Genomic DNA, 16,532 nt, shown 5'->3' on the forward strand with positions numbered 1-16,532 from the left:
AAACCTCTTAAATGCACATTTGTGCTACTAGTACTAATGGAGGGCTAATGAATAAATTTTATTTTACTACCGTCGAGTCGAGTGGAGTGCAGTCAAAGTTAAATATATCGTTAAATTTGCATATAATGAATTACACTTTTTACTATTGTCAAGTATAATTGAATTTAATTAATTGAAATAAGTATGAGACGTTTCAAAATATAACACCGGACTCTAAGTAAAGACGGGACTCTTCTATAAACAAGTAGTGGCAATACCTGGAATTTAGCCCCCGTTTGGCTCTCATTACATTAAGTTTCATTACATTCTATTTTTCTCTCTCCTATTTTCAATCACACAATCTTTCATAAAATAATATTACATGTAAATCAAAAAAATTTCATTCTTTTTTCAACCACTCATTTTTTAAAAAAAACACTATTCCATCCATTTTTCTCTCTAGAAAATGGGGGCTAGTAACTATAAATCTAAGAGAGACCAATCAAACCATGCCAAGTCCATGCTCCAAAACCTAGTTTTTATAAAACCAAGACAAGAATATCACAACAAAATATCGTATTTCTGCTGCAAGTTGAATGGTTGGTAAATAGCACTTAAATGCAAAATTATCTAATATCTTATTTATTTATGACCGTATGGTCAGGATGGCCGAGTGGTCTAAGGCGCCAGACTCAAGTTCTGGTCCTCGTGAGAGGGCGTGGGTTCAAATCCCACTTCTGACAAAAAGATAATTCTTTCGCTTTTTTTACTCATATCTTTGGACTCGTAATGTGCTAACATTTTTCTTCTTCTTTTTCGTTTTTTTTTTTAAATTATTATTATTATTTTTATCATTTGACACATTTATCGAACAAAAGTAACATTACTGGTATAGGTCATGTCCACTGAAAAATTTCTAAACAACGTTTACATGATATATTTTCACATAACTAAATGGTACAAGACACCTTCTTGGTTAGCAATATTCAGTGCTAATCCAGTATAAGCAGTAAAGTAGACATTGGCAATGCCATCCCTCTATCCCAACAAAAAAGCCGAAGTATTATTTATAAGCTTCCATTGGTAGGCTTAAAATACAAAAATAAATTCATTAAAAATCTGAAAACATGTCTGAGTACAAATCATTAGAGACTTGAGCAATTTACAAACTAGTATCAGAATAAGATTAGTGTTTTTCTCATCATACAACATAAAAAATATCACAACTTTGGTGTGTGAAACTTCCCATCCAGCCACAATGCAGTCCATATAAAAATTTAGCGTTTATATCATCCCTTCGGCCGAACAAAGAAGTAACTGCTGAGGATTGCTTTATATTTTTATGGGGTCGAGTTACTTCCATTCGATCAAAATGATCAGATCAACTGACTTCACAACCATAGTCGAAGAACGACGTCTCTGAGGGTATGGTTGAATAACTAATCTGGATCAGGCTATTCAGAGATCAGGTTTTGTCGAAGGGGACCGAGTGCAGTCAAAGTTAAATATATCGTTAAATTTGCATATAATGAATTACACTTTTTACTATTGTCAAGTATAATTGAATTTATTTAATTGAAATAAGTATGAGACGTTTCAAAATATAACACCGGACTCTAAGTAAAGACGGGACTCTTCTGTAAACAAGTAGTGGCAATACCTGGAATTTAGCCCCCGTTTGGCTCTCATTACATTAAGTTTCATTATATTCTATTTTTCTCTCTCCTATTTTCAATCACACAATCTTTCATAAAATAATATTACATGTAAATAAAAAAAAATTTCATTCTTTTTTCAACCACTCATTTTTAAAAAAAAACACTATTCCATCCATTTTTCTCTCTAAAAAATGGGGGCCAAACGGGGGCTAGTAACTATAAATCTAAGAGAGACCAATCAAACCATGCCAAGTCCATGCTCCAAAACCTAGTTTTTATAAAACCAAGACAAGAATATCACAACAAAATATCGTATTTCTGCTGCAAGTTGAATGGTAGGTAAATAGCACTTAAATGCAAAATTATCTAATATCTTATTTATTTATGACCGTATGGTCAGGATGGCCGAGTGGTCTAAGGCGCCAGACTCAAGTTCTGGTCCTCGTGAGAGGGCGTGGGTTCAAATCCCACTTCTGACAAAAAGATAATTCTTTCGCTTTTTTTACTCATATCTTTGGACTCGTAATGTGCTAACATTTTTCTTCTTCTTTTTCGTTTTTTTTTTTAAATTATTATTATTATTTTTATCATTTGACACATTTATCGAACAAAAGTAACATTAATGGTATAGGTCATGTCCACTGAAAAATTTCTAAACAACGTTTACATGATATATTTTCACATAACTAAATGGTACAAGACACCTTCTTGGTTAGCAATATTCAGTGCTAATCCAGTATAAGCAGTAAAGTAGACATTGGCAATGCCATCCCTCTATCCCAACAAAAAAGCCGAAGTATTATTTATAAGCTTCCATTGGTAGGCTTAAAATACAAAAATAAATTCATTAAAAATCTGAAAACACGTCTGAGTGCAAATCATTAGAGACTTGAGCAATTTACAAACTAGTATCAGAATAAGATTAGTGTTTTTCTCATCATACAACATAAAAAATATCACAACTTTGGTGTGTGAAACTTCCCATCCAGCCACAATGCAGTCCATATAAAAATTTAGCGTTTATATCATCCCTTCGGCCGAACAAAGAAGTAACTGTTGAGGATTGCTTTATATTTTTATGGGGTCGAGTTACTTCCATTCGATCAAAATGATCAGATCAACTGACTTCACAACCATAGTCGAAGAACGACGTCTCTGAGGGTATGGTTGAATAACTAATCTGGATCAGGCTATTCAGAGATCAGGTTTTGTCGAAGGGGACAACTCAGTTTGGATTCGAATGAGAAATGAGAAATAAGATTTTATTTCATCAAATCTAAGAATACAAAGCCATTCCACAGGCTATGCAAGAGAATGGATGGTAATAGATTCCTTGATCTTGCATAAGTTACACCCATCACAACACCTAGAAAAATAAGTGGTAACATCCTCTGTACATTAAAGTGTGCCAAAGAAAAGCCTATTGAACTTACCAATATTGAGCACCACACAGGCATGTATTTAGTCAAAGAAGGAAGAAGGAAACCTCGGAAGACGATTTCCTCCCACAAAGGAGCACAAACAACAAGTACCAGTGCATAAAGTGCCATTGCAACAGGATCTCGAGCCACTATTGACTGCTCTACACTTGAGAGTGTGACAGGAGTCAAAGGCAAAACTGGAAGAAGATCTAGGTTCAATTGTGAGAGACGATTGACTAATGGAAACATCAAGCATCCGAGAAAAACGTCGAAAAGCCAGTTCCCTCTAAGGCTAAATCTGAACCAATCAGATGGAAGGGGACGGAACCGAGACAAACACCGATGAAGAATTAAAATTCCAGCAAGGCCTTCAGTTACATCTGTCAAAAGGCTGAACAATGCCTGTCCTCTGTAAGTTAGTGATTCCTTGCTGAAGCCAATGATGTGAGCTCCAAGTGGGATCATCCAAGAACCCACAAACCAGAATGATATGATCCAAAGAAGTGTAACCTGCATCACCACAATATTTCAAAACGTGAGAGGGGGGAAAAAAAATATTATTGTCATTATTTTTATTATCTTATTTACTTAGGAAAAAGGGTAAAAAAATAATAAAGAAGCAAATTAGACTAAGATAAGGGTTTCTCTATTGCACCAAAATACTATAGAAATTTAAAAAATACACACACACACACACACACACACACATATGAAAAACTCCAAAAAAGTTACAATATCTACGTGTCTATTGGTCAGCAGACTTCAAGGGCTTCAAAACTTGACATATATAGATGTACAAGAGCCAAAATAAAATATTATTCCCTCAACTTCAAAATGTTTCTCCTCCTTCAGATTTTCTAGATAATATATATCTCTGAAAATGGAAAATCTCCACCTTATACCATGACAGTATAACACTTCATTTAATCTCTTTTACCAACGCAATTACTTATTTTAACATATAACAATAACGTTATTTTTTACCCTAATTTTGTTGACACTTCAGTTCACGTCATCGTAAGAGGGAGGAGTACCCTTACCTGTAGGATGGTCTCTGCAGTCCATGGCACTGTCCAAGGTTTCCCAATCACTCTAAACATTTCACCTACAATCTGACAAAAATGTAATATGGATCCCATCAGTTACAAAATGTTCTAACAATTCTACGATACATCATAACATAGTGAGCAACAATTGAACATTCCATCCATATCATTGGAATCCCTCCCTCCCTCGCTCCCCCATTTCCTTTTCACTTTCACATTCTAATATGAAAACAAAGAGAACGAAAATATTGGTTAAAACCAGTAAGTAATAAATGTGGCAAATTATTAAGATCATCTCATCTCTCGTAATCTACTCAGTGACTTGGAAACGGAGCATTTGCAATGATATACAATGTACATTGCAACACAAACTCAAAATTGGCTTGGGTATCGTTTTGGTAGACTGTAAAGAGCTCAATAAGTGCTCTAAAGTTAAATAACTGCTAGAAAGTCTTGTGTGTTTGCTCATGTTTTCCAGGATCTCCACAAAGCTGAGGAGTGAGGCCCCAAGAAGGACCTTTAAACGAATAAGTACCACTGTACCAGAGCTTCTCAGAAAAGGAGCTGATAAAGTCACTTCAAATATGAGAAGTTACTTAAATTTACATAATTCCTCAGTAAAGAATCACTTTATTCTATTATTTAAAAAAAACGTTAAATAGAGAGAGTTGCTCACTAAGAAGCCAAACTTTTCTCAAAGAAAGAGGCCAAAGAATCATATAAAAAATTGACAAGTCCATTTTGAAATATCAAATTCTAAAATATATTCTTTTAGGAATTAGCCTATTAGGACTATTTAGCAACTGAAACCTACACCAAACAAACCCTTAGGGATCCAGCATCAGTGCATCATATATAAAATCTATGCTTACAACTACAAGAACTGAATTTGACTACAGAAAATTTCCTTAACCAAATCCCATTAGTAAAGAAAAATATTAAGATTGTCTAATTTATAGTATATCAACTAATGTTTTACCATTATACTTGAAATAAGAAAGGGCTATCAGAGTTTTCCAGGTTATCAGCCCGAGGTACAACCAGCCCACTATTTACATGAGAAGTTCATGCTGTCTACTGTCTATCAATCAGCAATGAAAACCAAAGAACAAAAATCAAAAACACCAAATAAAAGAAATGGCATTATTACCTCACCAAGAGTTGAAACCCAATTTCTTTTGTCAACATTTGGTTTATCAACATCCACCTTCTCCAACTCCTCATGAAGAACCTCCCCAATAGACTCGGGATTTGGGGTGCCTGATGAAAATTCTTCATGCCTAAAGCACAAGATTTTCCTCTTCTACAATATGAAAGAAATGAAACTATATTCGGTTACAGCATACAAAATGACACACATCCAAATATATAAATACTTTCCTACAAGTACAAACATAATATAACAAGCATAAAGAAAGTATCATCACTCTATGATTACAAAGCAGACACTGGTATATAGAATAGAACCTAATTCAAGACAATATTTACATCAATAAAGATTAGGAGAAAAACATTGGATCTTCATGGATGATGGTTTGGAAAAAAGAAGCAAATTCAACCCAAATTTTTTGTCGCTGTAACAACAAAAAACAAACAGATAAATGTAACCACTTAATGCCTAAACTACCTGAATAATTTAATAAACAAATGTCAAAAAAAAAAAAAAAAAAAAAAAAAAAAAGAGACATCCATATTCACAGACATTAAGATATGAATAACTGGGATTTCTGTGGCTAATATCTAGGTAGAACACAAAGAAAATAGCAAACCTGACGAGACATCCTTTAAAAGTAGAACATAGATTCCTGAAGAGACACCTTGAAAAATATATTTTTATATTTATAATAACGTAAATATCTAAATTTCATTGTTGAAGAAAATATGATAAAATTAAATTCCTAAGGCACTTTGTATTCTACTCATAGTAAACAAAGTAATATTTAGCAACCATAGAAAGGATATGAAGCAACATGGAAACAACTACAAGTCTACTCAAGGCTAAAGACTCGAAGATAGAGCTTGAGTTAATGTAGATTTTGGTAGTTTTATGTGTTACGAGTTTTGCTTATTAATGAGGAGCTTGTTATTTATCTTTAACAAGTTCTCCTAGATTGAAAGATCCCTTTTTTCTATATAAAGGGACTTAGGTTTTCATTTACTAATAACTTTTTATAATTGAATACAATTACATTATTTCCCTTGCCAGTAAGTTCTAAATCAGAATATATTCAATGTTCTTAAATTATTGTATCAACATCAAATATTTCACATCATTGTCACTATTAACAAGATAGCCGCAACTCTAGTTCATTGAGCGAAAATTGAACATTTTGAAGCATCTATATATCCTTAAAAAAGCCAAATTTATTTTATTCTATATCTCCATTCATTAATAAAGGCAGGTGCATGTAAATATAAGTTTGATTATGCGTTAGTATGACTGCCTAATGAGCGAAAAAACTCATTCCATCTTAACTATTTCTTTCGACGTGTAAATATATTCATTTTAATATCAAAAAGCCCCCAATTCCTCCAAAAGAAGTAGTCATTCACAAAGATATTTGCCGTGAAAGATATTTGCCGTGAAGAAGAATAATATGAGAACTTTCTTCATCAGTTAATAAATTCGCATCAAATAATACAAAATAAATCAATGAATGAAGAAATATATATTTACTGGAGTTTCATGGCTAATAATATCAATACGCCAACATAAACATAACCCAGCACACATCTAAACGGCTTTCATAATTCACTCCCTATAATACACCCAAAAAAAAAAAAATGTTATTTTGATACATGAAAAGGTAAAAGTTGGATTTTTTTTTTTTTTTTATAAATTTTTACCTTCGTAGTTGAGAAACTGCGATGAGTTTCCGGGACCCGAATGCTGCGAGTGAGAGGGAAAACTGACACGGGGGTGAATTTCGAAGCCCTAAATCTAGGGCTTGAAGTTGAAAGAGGAAGAGACGGAATGCAATTTGAGCTTAGCAACATCTTCATCTTAAGCTGGTAATAAAAAATCCCTAAATTTAAGAGATAAGGGAGTATTCGAATACATGAATTTTACGCATTTTTCACCTTCTCCCTCCCAGTACTACAATACACATGCACAAAACCCTAATCTGTTTCCTTCTTTTTTTCCTGCAAAAATGATTTCTTCCCCTCCTCTATCCATATATTCTGACGTTTTTTAACTAATGAGAGAGACCGCAGATTTTTAGATCAATATTTTTTTATGTCGAGTTTTCAAAACGAAAATGCTTTAAATTTAATCAGAAAAAACTCATAACAAATGCGTTTGCCGGGAGTCGAACCCGGGTCTATTGCTTGGAAGGCAATTATCCTAACCGTTGGACTACAAACGCTGTTTGCTTATTGTGGCATAATATTTATAATAATAAATACTCTTGACGACCAATCTTTTTGAACGAAAATAACAAAACCAGCAAATATATATATATATATTCCATCTTAAATCGTTAGAATAATGATATTTAGTCACTAATCTAATTCGCAATATATGAATCAATAAATTATATATTCATTTAAATATAAAGATACACGAGTCATTTAGTTAGGATAGATATCATTACTCGAATGATTAACCTTTTAGGTTTGAATCTCGAATCCCTACATGTACTATTAGAACCTTGCATTAGATTTTGCCACGTATATGACAAAATATATTTCCAAATGTGTGCAGAAGAGTCGAATTCCGTGATGGTGAACTCTTGATTTGGTGCAACTTCCACTTTAACCCAAGCCTTACACAATGGAGATAATGTAGAATTCAATGGCGTGTCATCTTCCCAATTGCAACAAGTTAGACCGAAGAGGTCATCATTTGAAGAAGTCGTAATGCTTATGTAGGACTAGTTGAAGAAGCACGAACCAAAGTTCCACGTGGACTAGCAATATAGAAAATTCAGGAAAAAAATTCCTGGTTGAAGTTGAAGGAACCTGCAGGTAAAGAAGAGTTGTCCACATGCATCTTAATTGGACTGAGAACATTATACAGAATTTCAATGAATTTGAAACATCAGCACTGAGGCATCTTATTCTATTAGATGGATTAGTGGGCATAATTTTGTTGTAAAGTTATGGTTAAAACATTTCTTGGACGAGTTAAAAACGTGTATTCTAAAAGGATACATGGACACTGGTTTTACAAGAATCATGCTAGCTAGCAATATATATTTGGAAAAAAGTTAAATCTTCTCTTTGTTCATTCACTGGTCAATATCAAATTCGAAAAATCCAGATCACTTTTGCATATTCTCTCTCACTCGAGCAAAAACAATAATATCAGACTTCTTATTTCTGATAAATTTGTATACGTTGAATGAATTATTTTTCGTCAGTTCATTTGCATCATCATCTACTTGAAGATCTAATGGATACCAATAAATATAACAACGAAGATAATAAAAACAGCAAATTTAAAAGCAAGAAGAATCCCTTCAACATAGTTCGAACACAAAAATAAAAGGACAGGATAATACATAATCCTATCTACTATAGTTAATGTCGTAATTCGTTGTGTGAAGATCGCGAATTTCTTGGAGTGAACCTAAATTACAGATCACTTTATGAGAAAATATGTTTGACGTCTTATCGTCAATCAATTTTCACAATATAGTCGCACTAGAAAAAAGCATTTTTACTTGTTTTTTACGAGCATGACAGAAGAAGAATAGACGCTTAAATGCGAAAAACTAATGTAATTTAGACATTAGTAAATTAAATACCTTTAACATTTTATGTTGGAAGGATGGAAGAGGTAAGTAGAGAATGTTGAAAGAATAAGACATATTCCTTGATGCATACATTACAAACTAAACAATAAGGTTTTGGAGCATTATGCTACATAACACGAAGAATCCTCTTCGAAGACCTCCAATAATTAGTTCTGTCCATATTTTGTTCGTTTTTTCTTCTTCATTAGCTAGTCGATCTTCTATTACAAGTGACAGATATTTTGAAGAGAAATGTGGAGATTGATTACTGCATTTTTAGATTCTAATTCTCTATCCATGCAACATTATTGAGGTTAAGCATCTTTTATCCTAGATATTAGCTCTATCTTTCCTTCTATTATTGCTGAATTATTCTTTTATACAATATATCATATCTTGACTATACATACTTTATTTTCCTAGTTGCATCAACCACTTAGCCTAATTCCCTTCTTTAAATCATAGTAGCCTTCTTCAGAATGCTCCATCTCAATACTTGATTACTCTTCGTTACCATAAACTAGCTCATTTTCCTTCAAAAAGGCTTCCGTGCGCTGTATCTTAAAAGGGTTTTCTAGTTTTTGATCAAAAATTAATATTACTTCCTCGAAAACTAGGGAACTACAAGGATCAAAGCAAAATTTTCGACTAGAGTTGAATTCGTATCACTTCAGTGGAGAATGAATGGGAAAAAGGGTAGTATTGAGATCAATATCCCTTCCATTACCAATACTAAACTCCCGGAAAACAAGAAATGTGGAGAAGTTAGCGCCTTGGGCAAAGGCTGGATTTTGAGTATTTGGGAAGTTTGCAAAGAAGATAGCAATAGAGTAATATTCTCCCTAAAAGTTGGCCTCGCTGTTCTTCTCGTATCACTACTGATACTATTCCGAGTACCTTATCAAGTTTTCGGCTCTAGCATTATCTGGTCCATCCTCACTGTTGCCATCATGTTTGAATATACTGTTGGTATGTCTATGCGCAAATCATTAAGCGCAACGAAATATTACTGTTAAAATATATGTCTAAATGTCAAAATATATAAAACGAAACTCGAAGAACATCATCGTTCATAAGGATATAATAAGTTCATGGACTTTACTCAATGATGCACATATTCTTGCATAATCATAATTGAATAATTACCTTGACGTGTTTTCTCTGGCGTTATGTCTCTTAAGGTGCGACATTTAATCGAGGGTTCAATCGAGCACTTGGGAGCCTGCTCGCTGGAATCTTAGCCATTGCCATTGCAGAGTTAGCCTTGAGTTCAGGACGAATTGCTGAGCCTGTTATAATTGGTCTGAGCATCTTCATTGTTGGTATGTCACCTGACTATTGTAAACAAGAAATGAACTTCACTTTCTTCCCCTTACAAACAACACGTGTCGTTTAAATTTTGCAGGGACTGTTACGTCATTCATGAAGCTCTGGCCATCTCTTGTGCCCTACGAGTATGGATTCCGAGTTATACTTTTCACCTATTGTTTGATCATTGTTTCTGGCTATCGAATGGGGAATCCGATTAGAACAGCCATGGATCGGCTTTACTCCATCGCCATTGGAGCCATTGTAGCAGTGCTAGTGAATGTACTCGTTTTTCCTATCTGGGCTGGGGAACAGTTGCACAAAGAACTTGTCAGCAATTTTAATTCAGTGGCTGATGCACTTGAAGGTATACTAATCTAAGAAAAATAGTACAAAAACCAAACGATGTGAGACAATAGTTACAAAGAAAAATAAGTGAAACAAACATAATCTGTCAGCCCTTTAAATCGCAGACACTTCTATTCTTAATTTTACGACATTAAATTCATCTGGTTGCAGAATGTGTTGGAAAATACTTAGATGATGACGGATCCGAACATCCAGAGTTCACAAAAACTGTCACGGACGAGTTTCCAGATGAACCTGCATACAGGAAATGTCGATCCATGTTGAACTCCTCTGCCAAACTTGAATCATTGGTACTAATCATCTCCATGCAGATTCTATCTCAGTTCAAATGTATTCAATCCTGCAAGCACTTAACTGGGATTTCTACTAATGCTTCTGGTTCTGTTTATTAGGCCAATTCAGCTAAGTGGGAACCTCCCCATGGCAGGTTTCGACATTTCTTTTATCCATGGTCGGAGTATGTCAAAGTTGGTGCAGTTCTAAGATATTGTGCATACGAGGTCATGGCGCTCCATGGTGTACTTCACTCAGAAATTCAGGTCTGTGCCATCTCTCCTATCAAGAATCTTAGTAGAAACCCCATACAGAAACATTTTTGCGCATTAGGATTCATATCATAAGATTTAACAAAGTTATATGCTAAATGTCGGCCTGTCGCAGCCCACAAGTAGTTAAAACTTGAACAAGGCAAAGAACTGAGGAATATGCTGAAAGTTGTTCCATCTTCCATGTCAGTTCTCATTGCCTAGAAAAGGCATATCGAATCAAAGTTCTATGATTTGAATGATAAAGATGAGAATTATACTATGCGTTTGTTCTCCCATATAGTGGTCTACCTTGGGAGGTCTACCTTGGGGAAAACATTACTAATACCTTTCTGATTATTCTGTCAACAAAAGCATCAGATCAATTCATAATGCCTCGCTTTCAGTTTCAGATAAAAATGTAATTAAAGATTCCTATGATCTGGGTTCTGAAGAATATATTCTTCAAGCAGAGAATGTCTTTACTTAATTAACAAAGCCTATTAATACTATTATACTGTGGGGCCTTTTATCACAAGTTATCACAAGAAGCTACGTATCCATGTGTCACTTGAATCTGTAAAAAACTCTTTAGCAGTAACTGACATATTGAATCTGTAAAAAACTCTTTAGCAGTAACTGACATATATGCAATTTCTTGTATTGTTTCTATTAGGCTCCGTGTAATCTTAGAATCACATTCCAGAAAGAGATCCAAGATGCAACAAATGATGCTGCAGAGTTAGTTCGATGTCTAGGCAAAGACATAAGTGAAATGCAGCGAAGTCTCAAAGTGACTCTCCTAAAACGGGTTCATGGCTCGACTGAGCGCCTCCAACGCGCAATAGACATGCACTCGTACCTCCTAACATCTACTTATGAACCACCTGATAATAATACATCTAAGCCACAGCCAAAGCTCTCTCTCACCTTATCGACCACTCCTTCTAACCTCTCGAACCAACTGGTGGAGCTTCCGGAACTGAACTCCAACCCACCATCCCCACCTCCAGGGACAATCCCACCATTACAGACAGAATCTTACCACGAGATGATGAGGAAGCAATCAAGAAGGCTCTACTCTTGGCCATCTCGGGAAGTTGATGCGGTCGAAGAAGAGGGAGGTTTTAGCGCAGACTTCATTCCTAAAATGCGTGCGCTAGAGAGTACTGCCACACTGTCTCTTGCAACTTTTACCTCATTGCTTATTGAGTTTGTGGCTAGGATTGATCACTTGGTTGAAGCAGTTGATGAACTGTCAAAGTTGTCCCAATTCAAACAGGAGGCTCTATAATATGCACAGAGTGTATTATTGAGGAGACAAGAGACACTTAAAAAGATGAAACTATGAGAGTAGTTCTGAAATATTTTTTGTTACAATTGCAGAATAAACAGCATTATCCCTGGAGATATACATTTTCCCATTTTCTTTCTTTTTGTTTGTTATGTATAATCCATCGTGGAGTATTGGCAGATATTTCAAATCTCTACTACTTTTAGCTTCTTTTCTTCTAATTAATTATTTTCCAATAATAACATCATTTTGAGGATATAAATTAAAATAGACACCGAACTTGGGAACAACTTTAGCCTCAGGAATAAGAGAGCATTTATTGCGGTGACTAGCAACATGTTTGGCCAAGATAAAAAAAATTAACTATTAAAAAATTCAAACAAGTTTAGCAAAAATAAATAACTTTTAAGTTAGTTAAACCTGCTCTAAATGAATTGTGCATCGAGAACAACCACCTTCCAGCACAATCATTGGCAAACCTTCACTAATACTACAGAGGTCAATTTGGATAGAAGGATTTCAACCTGGGAATTGCATTTTATAATAACACTAGTAGTTGTCACGTGCGTTGCACGAACTTTATATTTATGTAAAAATTGTAGATTTTCCAAAACTTGTTGAAGATCCGAAACCAGATGTGCTTCATGTCATCAATTCGATTACTGATCACAATCTGTAGAAATATGGAAGTTCTAATAAACCATTTGCCATAAATGGGCTATTAAAAAACAAGCTTCTCAATGTATGAAAATTTCCACAATGTCATGCTCAAGTCTGTGGATTTCTTGAATATTACATGGTTCCCATTGAAAATTTTGAAGATGAAAGAAACAAGGTAAGAGGCAAAGAAAGATATCCCACTCAACGATTTCCAAATTATTTCCAGCCAACCCTTCATTATTTCTTTCATCTGACTTCAAAAATTTGTTTACAGGAAGATACAAAGACTACAGCTCGTGTATATTAATTATTTTAGTCTGGAATAGTGCAAAAAACTTCAAATGTTCTTGCAATAACAGAAGATCCACTACTCGTTTAGATCCAAGAAATGTATTTCTTTGCTCGTACCTACGACAGAGCGCACACTGTGATTGAGAGAGAACCAACAATGCTATGACACTGAGCGTTGATCCTGGCAATAAAAATAGACTACATCACTTGAGATTTTGAGCTGGTTAAGCTCTGTTCCTATACTTCACAAATTACAATCGCAAGAAGTGAATTAAAAGAACAGTGTGCTCGAGCCTCTAACATACACGTGCACTACCGGGACATACTTGGTACACATAATTAGACGGGACTCGACACTTGAATAAATAAGATTTTGACTTCTTTTTCTTCTTTAATAATGTTTTGCCAAACAAAGTTAATGTTAATGCTACTACTGATTATATCCATATCTCCATTGGAGGAACCAAAAATGTCAGCATCCAATCAATTTTGAGTGAATCTTGACAAAAAAGAAACAATTAAAAAATACAGAATCGTCAAAAGGAGGATATGCACAAAACTAGAAACATTGTTTTACAACATGACTCCACAAGACCCATAAAATGACAGACCAAAGAAACTAGGATGGAATAATTAAAATATTTACATGAATAAACACCAATGACCCACAGACAAAGGGTTACTAGACCATAGTTTATTTCCCTTTATTGCCACACATGCAACAAAGTTCAAGAAATATCAGAGAAATAAGACAGGAGTTTCTCATTTTCCAACCACTAAACAAACATAAATGTAACAGACACAATACAGGCCAAGTACTAAGCTAGTAAGAACAATGGAAAACCAGGTAACATATCTTATATCCAGGTCTGATGAGTCATGAAAGATTTCTCCGACTCGGATGAACCAACAATGTCTCTGCTGCTGGTGAAACTGTGATGAGAACTCCCCGCAAACCGTGCCACAAGGTTTCCTCCATGCACCCTTCCTTCAGGGACTGTACTGGGTGATGAGTTGCCTCCTACTGGCATACGAGCATGATGGGGGCCTAAATAATTCCAACTCCTGTGGGAAGCCGCAACACTGTTCTCTATAATGTCAACACTCATGTCATCGGCAGTGAAAATCTGTTTCATCTTAGAAGGTTGGCTGGTTTTTGAATCCTGAATGACAGCTCCTATAGTTTCACCACCATGAACCCGATTGTCCTGAACCAAGGAACCATGCGATGCGCAGAGCCCACTCCTACCCCGAGCAAACGAGTTGCAAGGTCCATCGCCCTTGCCAAATTCAGAATCAGGCTGACCCCAGTAGCATCTCTTCCCTCCTCCATGAGCCTTGCAGAAATCAGTGCAGCCCTGAGCACTTTTTCCACACCCTTCATATTTGCATCTCTTTCCCCCACCATGACGGACACAAAAGGCTGTACGTCCCCTTGCACTCTTCGTGCACTCTGGCACAGCACACCTCTTGCCACCTCCGTGTGCTACACAGAAAAGGGTACCCCCATGCACACTCTTTGGGCAAACCCCGCCTCCTAGGAAAGAACATCGTTTCCCTCCACCATGGCCCTTGCAGAAAGGAGTGCTTCCTTCCGCACCCTTGTTGCATCCCAAAAATGTGCAACGTTTGCCACCGCCATGAGCCTTACAGAACATTGTGCTTCCTTGGGCCCCTTTAGTGCATTCAGGATACTGACATCGGCGACCACCTCCGTGTGAGATGCAAAGACCAGAAAGGCCTTCTGCACTTTTTGTGCAGTTCTCTCTCTGGCATCTCTTGCCACCACCATGCCGAATGCACAATCCAGATTTCCCTCTTGCAGCACGGGTGCAGCCCTCATGACTGCAACGGCGGCCACCGCCATGAGCAATACAGAAGTCTGTACGTCCTTCTGCACTCTTTGTACATCCTAAAAATTCACATCGCCGACCGCCACCATGAGCCTTGCAGAATGCAGTCCGACCCTCAGCTCCTTTATGGCAACCAGGACGTTGGCACCTCCGACCGCCACCATGAGCGATACAAAGGCCAGAAGCACCTCTTGCTCCCTTGGAACATCCCTGAAACTGACACTGTTTAGCACAACTAGTGCGCTGCTGTTGAAGCTGTGTTATCCCGGAAGTACAGGTGACTGAGCTTTTTGGTGTAGTCATTACACTTGCAGAGAGATCTGGAGACAGTGATACCGGCTTCATTTGTCTTGGAGCCTGGCCGAGGAAGTTAGTGTTTTCTATGTCCCGTGCAATTGGAAATGGATAAAAAGGACTTCCCATGGATCCTTCATCAGTGTTAAAAGCTCCATCACCAGTAAACGCCATTTTGAGAACATTCTTTGCCGTAGTGGAGCTTGGACAAAATGTAGTTATATCAGATTCAGCAGGCCTACTACAAAGGCTCAACTCCAAATCAACCTTAGACTGTGCACTCAGGGATTTCGAACTGGCTGATTTCCTTGGATTTAATTCACTGCCAAGATGGAGTGTGAAGTCCAGTTCTAGATCCATTGACGATTCTTCTTCAGTTTCTTTTGCCGAGGACATCGAAGTGCATGCAGTCGCTGTACTCCCCTTACTATCTGACGAACTTGATGACTGGCCTAGGCGGAGACATAGTGAAGATTCGATTTGCTGATCCATGGGTCCATCTATTAAACTCCACTTCCGCTTTATTCCCTTTGGAGCAGATGTGGAAGGGATCTGAAAAGACGGTGGATTAAGTTGTAAGGTCGTATCTTCATGATAAACACCCCTGACTCCTCCAATTTGGCTGGAACTGCCCAGATTCTTGAATGCATTTGATACAGGGTTAGCAGCAAAACCAAGATTGTGAAATCTGGCATTCATGACCAAATAGCCACTGATGCAATACACTTATTTGATCCAAATTCAGATGCAAAAGAACAGTCTTCCTGACTTCCGGGTTTAAATCAATTAGTAACAAAACAAAGGTTAGATGCCTCTGAAAGAGTACACCCCACCCCCGCTCACAAATCCAGAAGTATCACAACGATCCATTCGCTGATCTGAACTTGCCCCAATTAGAAGAAGTGATGGATTATTACACACAATTCAAGTACTTCAGTGCAGTATAGTAGCTGGTCAACCTGTTTCACGAAGAATTTCATTATTAACCAAATAAAGTTACTGGATAATAAAAGTTAAGCATTATGCAGATAAATGCATGCAAGATTCTAAATAAGGAAAAGATATCTTAGTTCTTTATTCGATGAACATAATCATT

At 36.3% G+C, this 16,532-nt stretch overlaps 3 protein-coding genes and 3 non-coding genes across 7 annotated transcripts; 3 read left to right on the plus strand and 3 right to left on the minus strand.

Annotated features, from left to right (window-relative positions):
* The first annotated feature begins 638 nt into the window (after positions 1 to 638).
* Positions 639 to 722, plus strand: TRNAL-CAA. Its single transcript has one exon. It is a non-coding gene; the product is annotated as a tRNA-Leu (tRNA).
* A 1,310-nt stretch (positions 723 to 2,032) lies between these two features.
* Positions 2,033 to 2,116, plus strand: TRNAL-CAA. The gene has a single exon. It is a non-coding gene; the product is annotated as a tRNA-Leu (tRNA).
* A 337-nt stretch (positions 2,117 to 2,453) lies between these two features.
* On the minus strand, positions 2,454 to 7,332 carry LOC111392396. Of its 2 annotated transcripts, XM_023017735.1 has the most exons (5): positions 6,952 to 7,331; positions 5,255 to 5,407; positions 4,099 to 4,170; positions 3,071 to 3,568; positions 2,454 to 3,003 (listed from the first exon to the last, which is right to left on the minus strand). In XM_023017735.1, the coding sequence occupies exons 1-5, from the start codon at positions 7,105 to 7,107 to the stop codon at positions 2,995 to 2,997; spliced, it is 888 nt and encodes a 295-aa protein (XP_022873503.1). In that variant the 5' UTR covers positions 7,108 to 7,331; the 3' UTR covers positions 2,454 to 2,994. The 2 variants fall into 2 exon arrangements, with proteins under 2 accessions (XP_022873503.1, XP_022873502.1); XM_023017734.1 differs by having other exon boundaries at positions 2,454 to 3,568; positions 6,952 to 7,332.
* A 68-nt stretch (positions 7,333 to 7,400) lies between these two features.
* TRNAG-UCC lies at positions 7,401 to 7,472 on the minus strand. The gene has a single exon. It is a non-coding gene; the product is annotated as a tRNA-Gly (tRNA).
* Positions 7,473 to 9,010: 1,538 nt separating this feature from the next.
* Positions 9,011 to 12,477, plus strand: LOC111392403 (aluminum-activated malate transporter 9-like). Its single transcript, XM_023017744.1, has 6 exons — positions 9,011 to 9,812; positions 10,025 to 10,165; positions 10,249 to 10,518; positions 10,671 to 10,810; positions 10,913 to 11,059; positions 11,721 to 12,477. The coding sequence occupies exons 1-6, from the start codon at positions 9,524 to 9,526 to the stop codon at positions 12,336 to 12,338; spliced, it is 1,605 nt and encodes a 534-aa protein (XP_022873512.1). The 5' UTR covers positions 9,011 to 9,523; the 3' UTR covers positions 12,339 to 12,477.
* A 1,342-nt stretch (positions 12,478 to 13,819) lies between these two features.
* On the minus strand, positions 13,820 to 16,487 carry LOC111392409. Its single transcript, XM_023017761.1, has one exon. The coding sequence runs from the start codon at positions 16,133 to 16,135 to the stop codon at positions 14,147 to 14,149; it is 1,989 nt and encodes a 662-aa protein (XP_022873529.1). The 5' UTR covers positions 16,136 to 16,487; the 3' UTR covers positions 13,820 to 14,146.
* Between the last annotated feature and the right edge of the window lie 45 nt (positions 16,488 to 16,532).

The sequence above is a fragment of the Olea europaea genome, unplaced genomic scaffold (assembly GCF_002742605.1).
Source record: "Olea europaea var. sylvestris unplaced genomic scaffold, O_europaea_v1 scaffold927, whole genome shotgun sequence".
NCBI classification, from domain to species: Eukaryota; Viridiplantae; Streptophyta; class Magnoliopsida; order Lamiales; family Oleaceae; genus Olea; species Olea europaea.

Bases quoted from the DNA above. Each gene is read 5' to 3' on its own strand.
- LOC111392396 (XM_023017734.1), bottom strand. From the start codon at position 7,107: ATGAAGATGTTGCTAAGCTCAAATTGCATTCCGTCTCTTCCTCTTTCA. The intron at 4,171-5,254 runs GTAATAATGCCA...CATTTTTGTCAG, and splicing joins GGGTTTCAACTCTTGGTGAG to ATTGTAGGTGAAATGTTTAG. The intron at 3,569-4,098 runs GTAAGGGTACTC...GTGGTGATGCAG, and splicing joins CTGCAGAGACCATCCTACAG to GTTACACTTCTTTGGATCAT.
- LOC111392403 (XM_023017744.1), top strand. From the start codon at position 9,524: ATGAATGGGAAAAAGGGTAGTATTGAGATCAATATCCCTTCCATTACC. The intron at 9,813-10,024 runs GTATGTCTATGC...ATGTCTCTTAAG, and splicing joins CATGTTTGAATATACTGTTG to GTGCGACATTTAATCGAGGG. The intron at 10,519-10,670 runs GTATACTAATCT...ATCTGGTTGCAG, and splicing joins AGTGGCTGATGCACTTGAAG to AATGTGTTGGAAAATACTTA.
- LOC111392409 (XM_023017761.1), bottom strand. From the start codon at position 16,135: ATGAATGCCAGATTTCACAATCTTGGTTTTGCTGCTAACCCTGTATCA.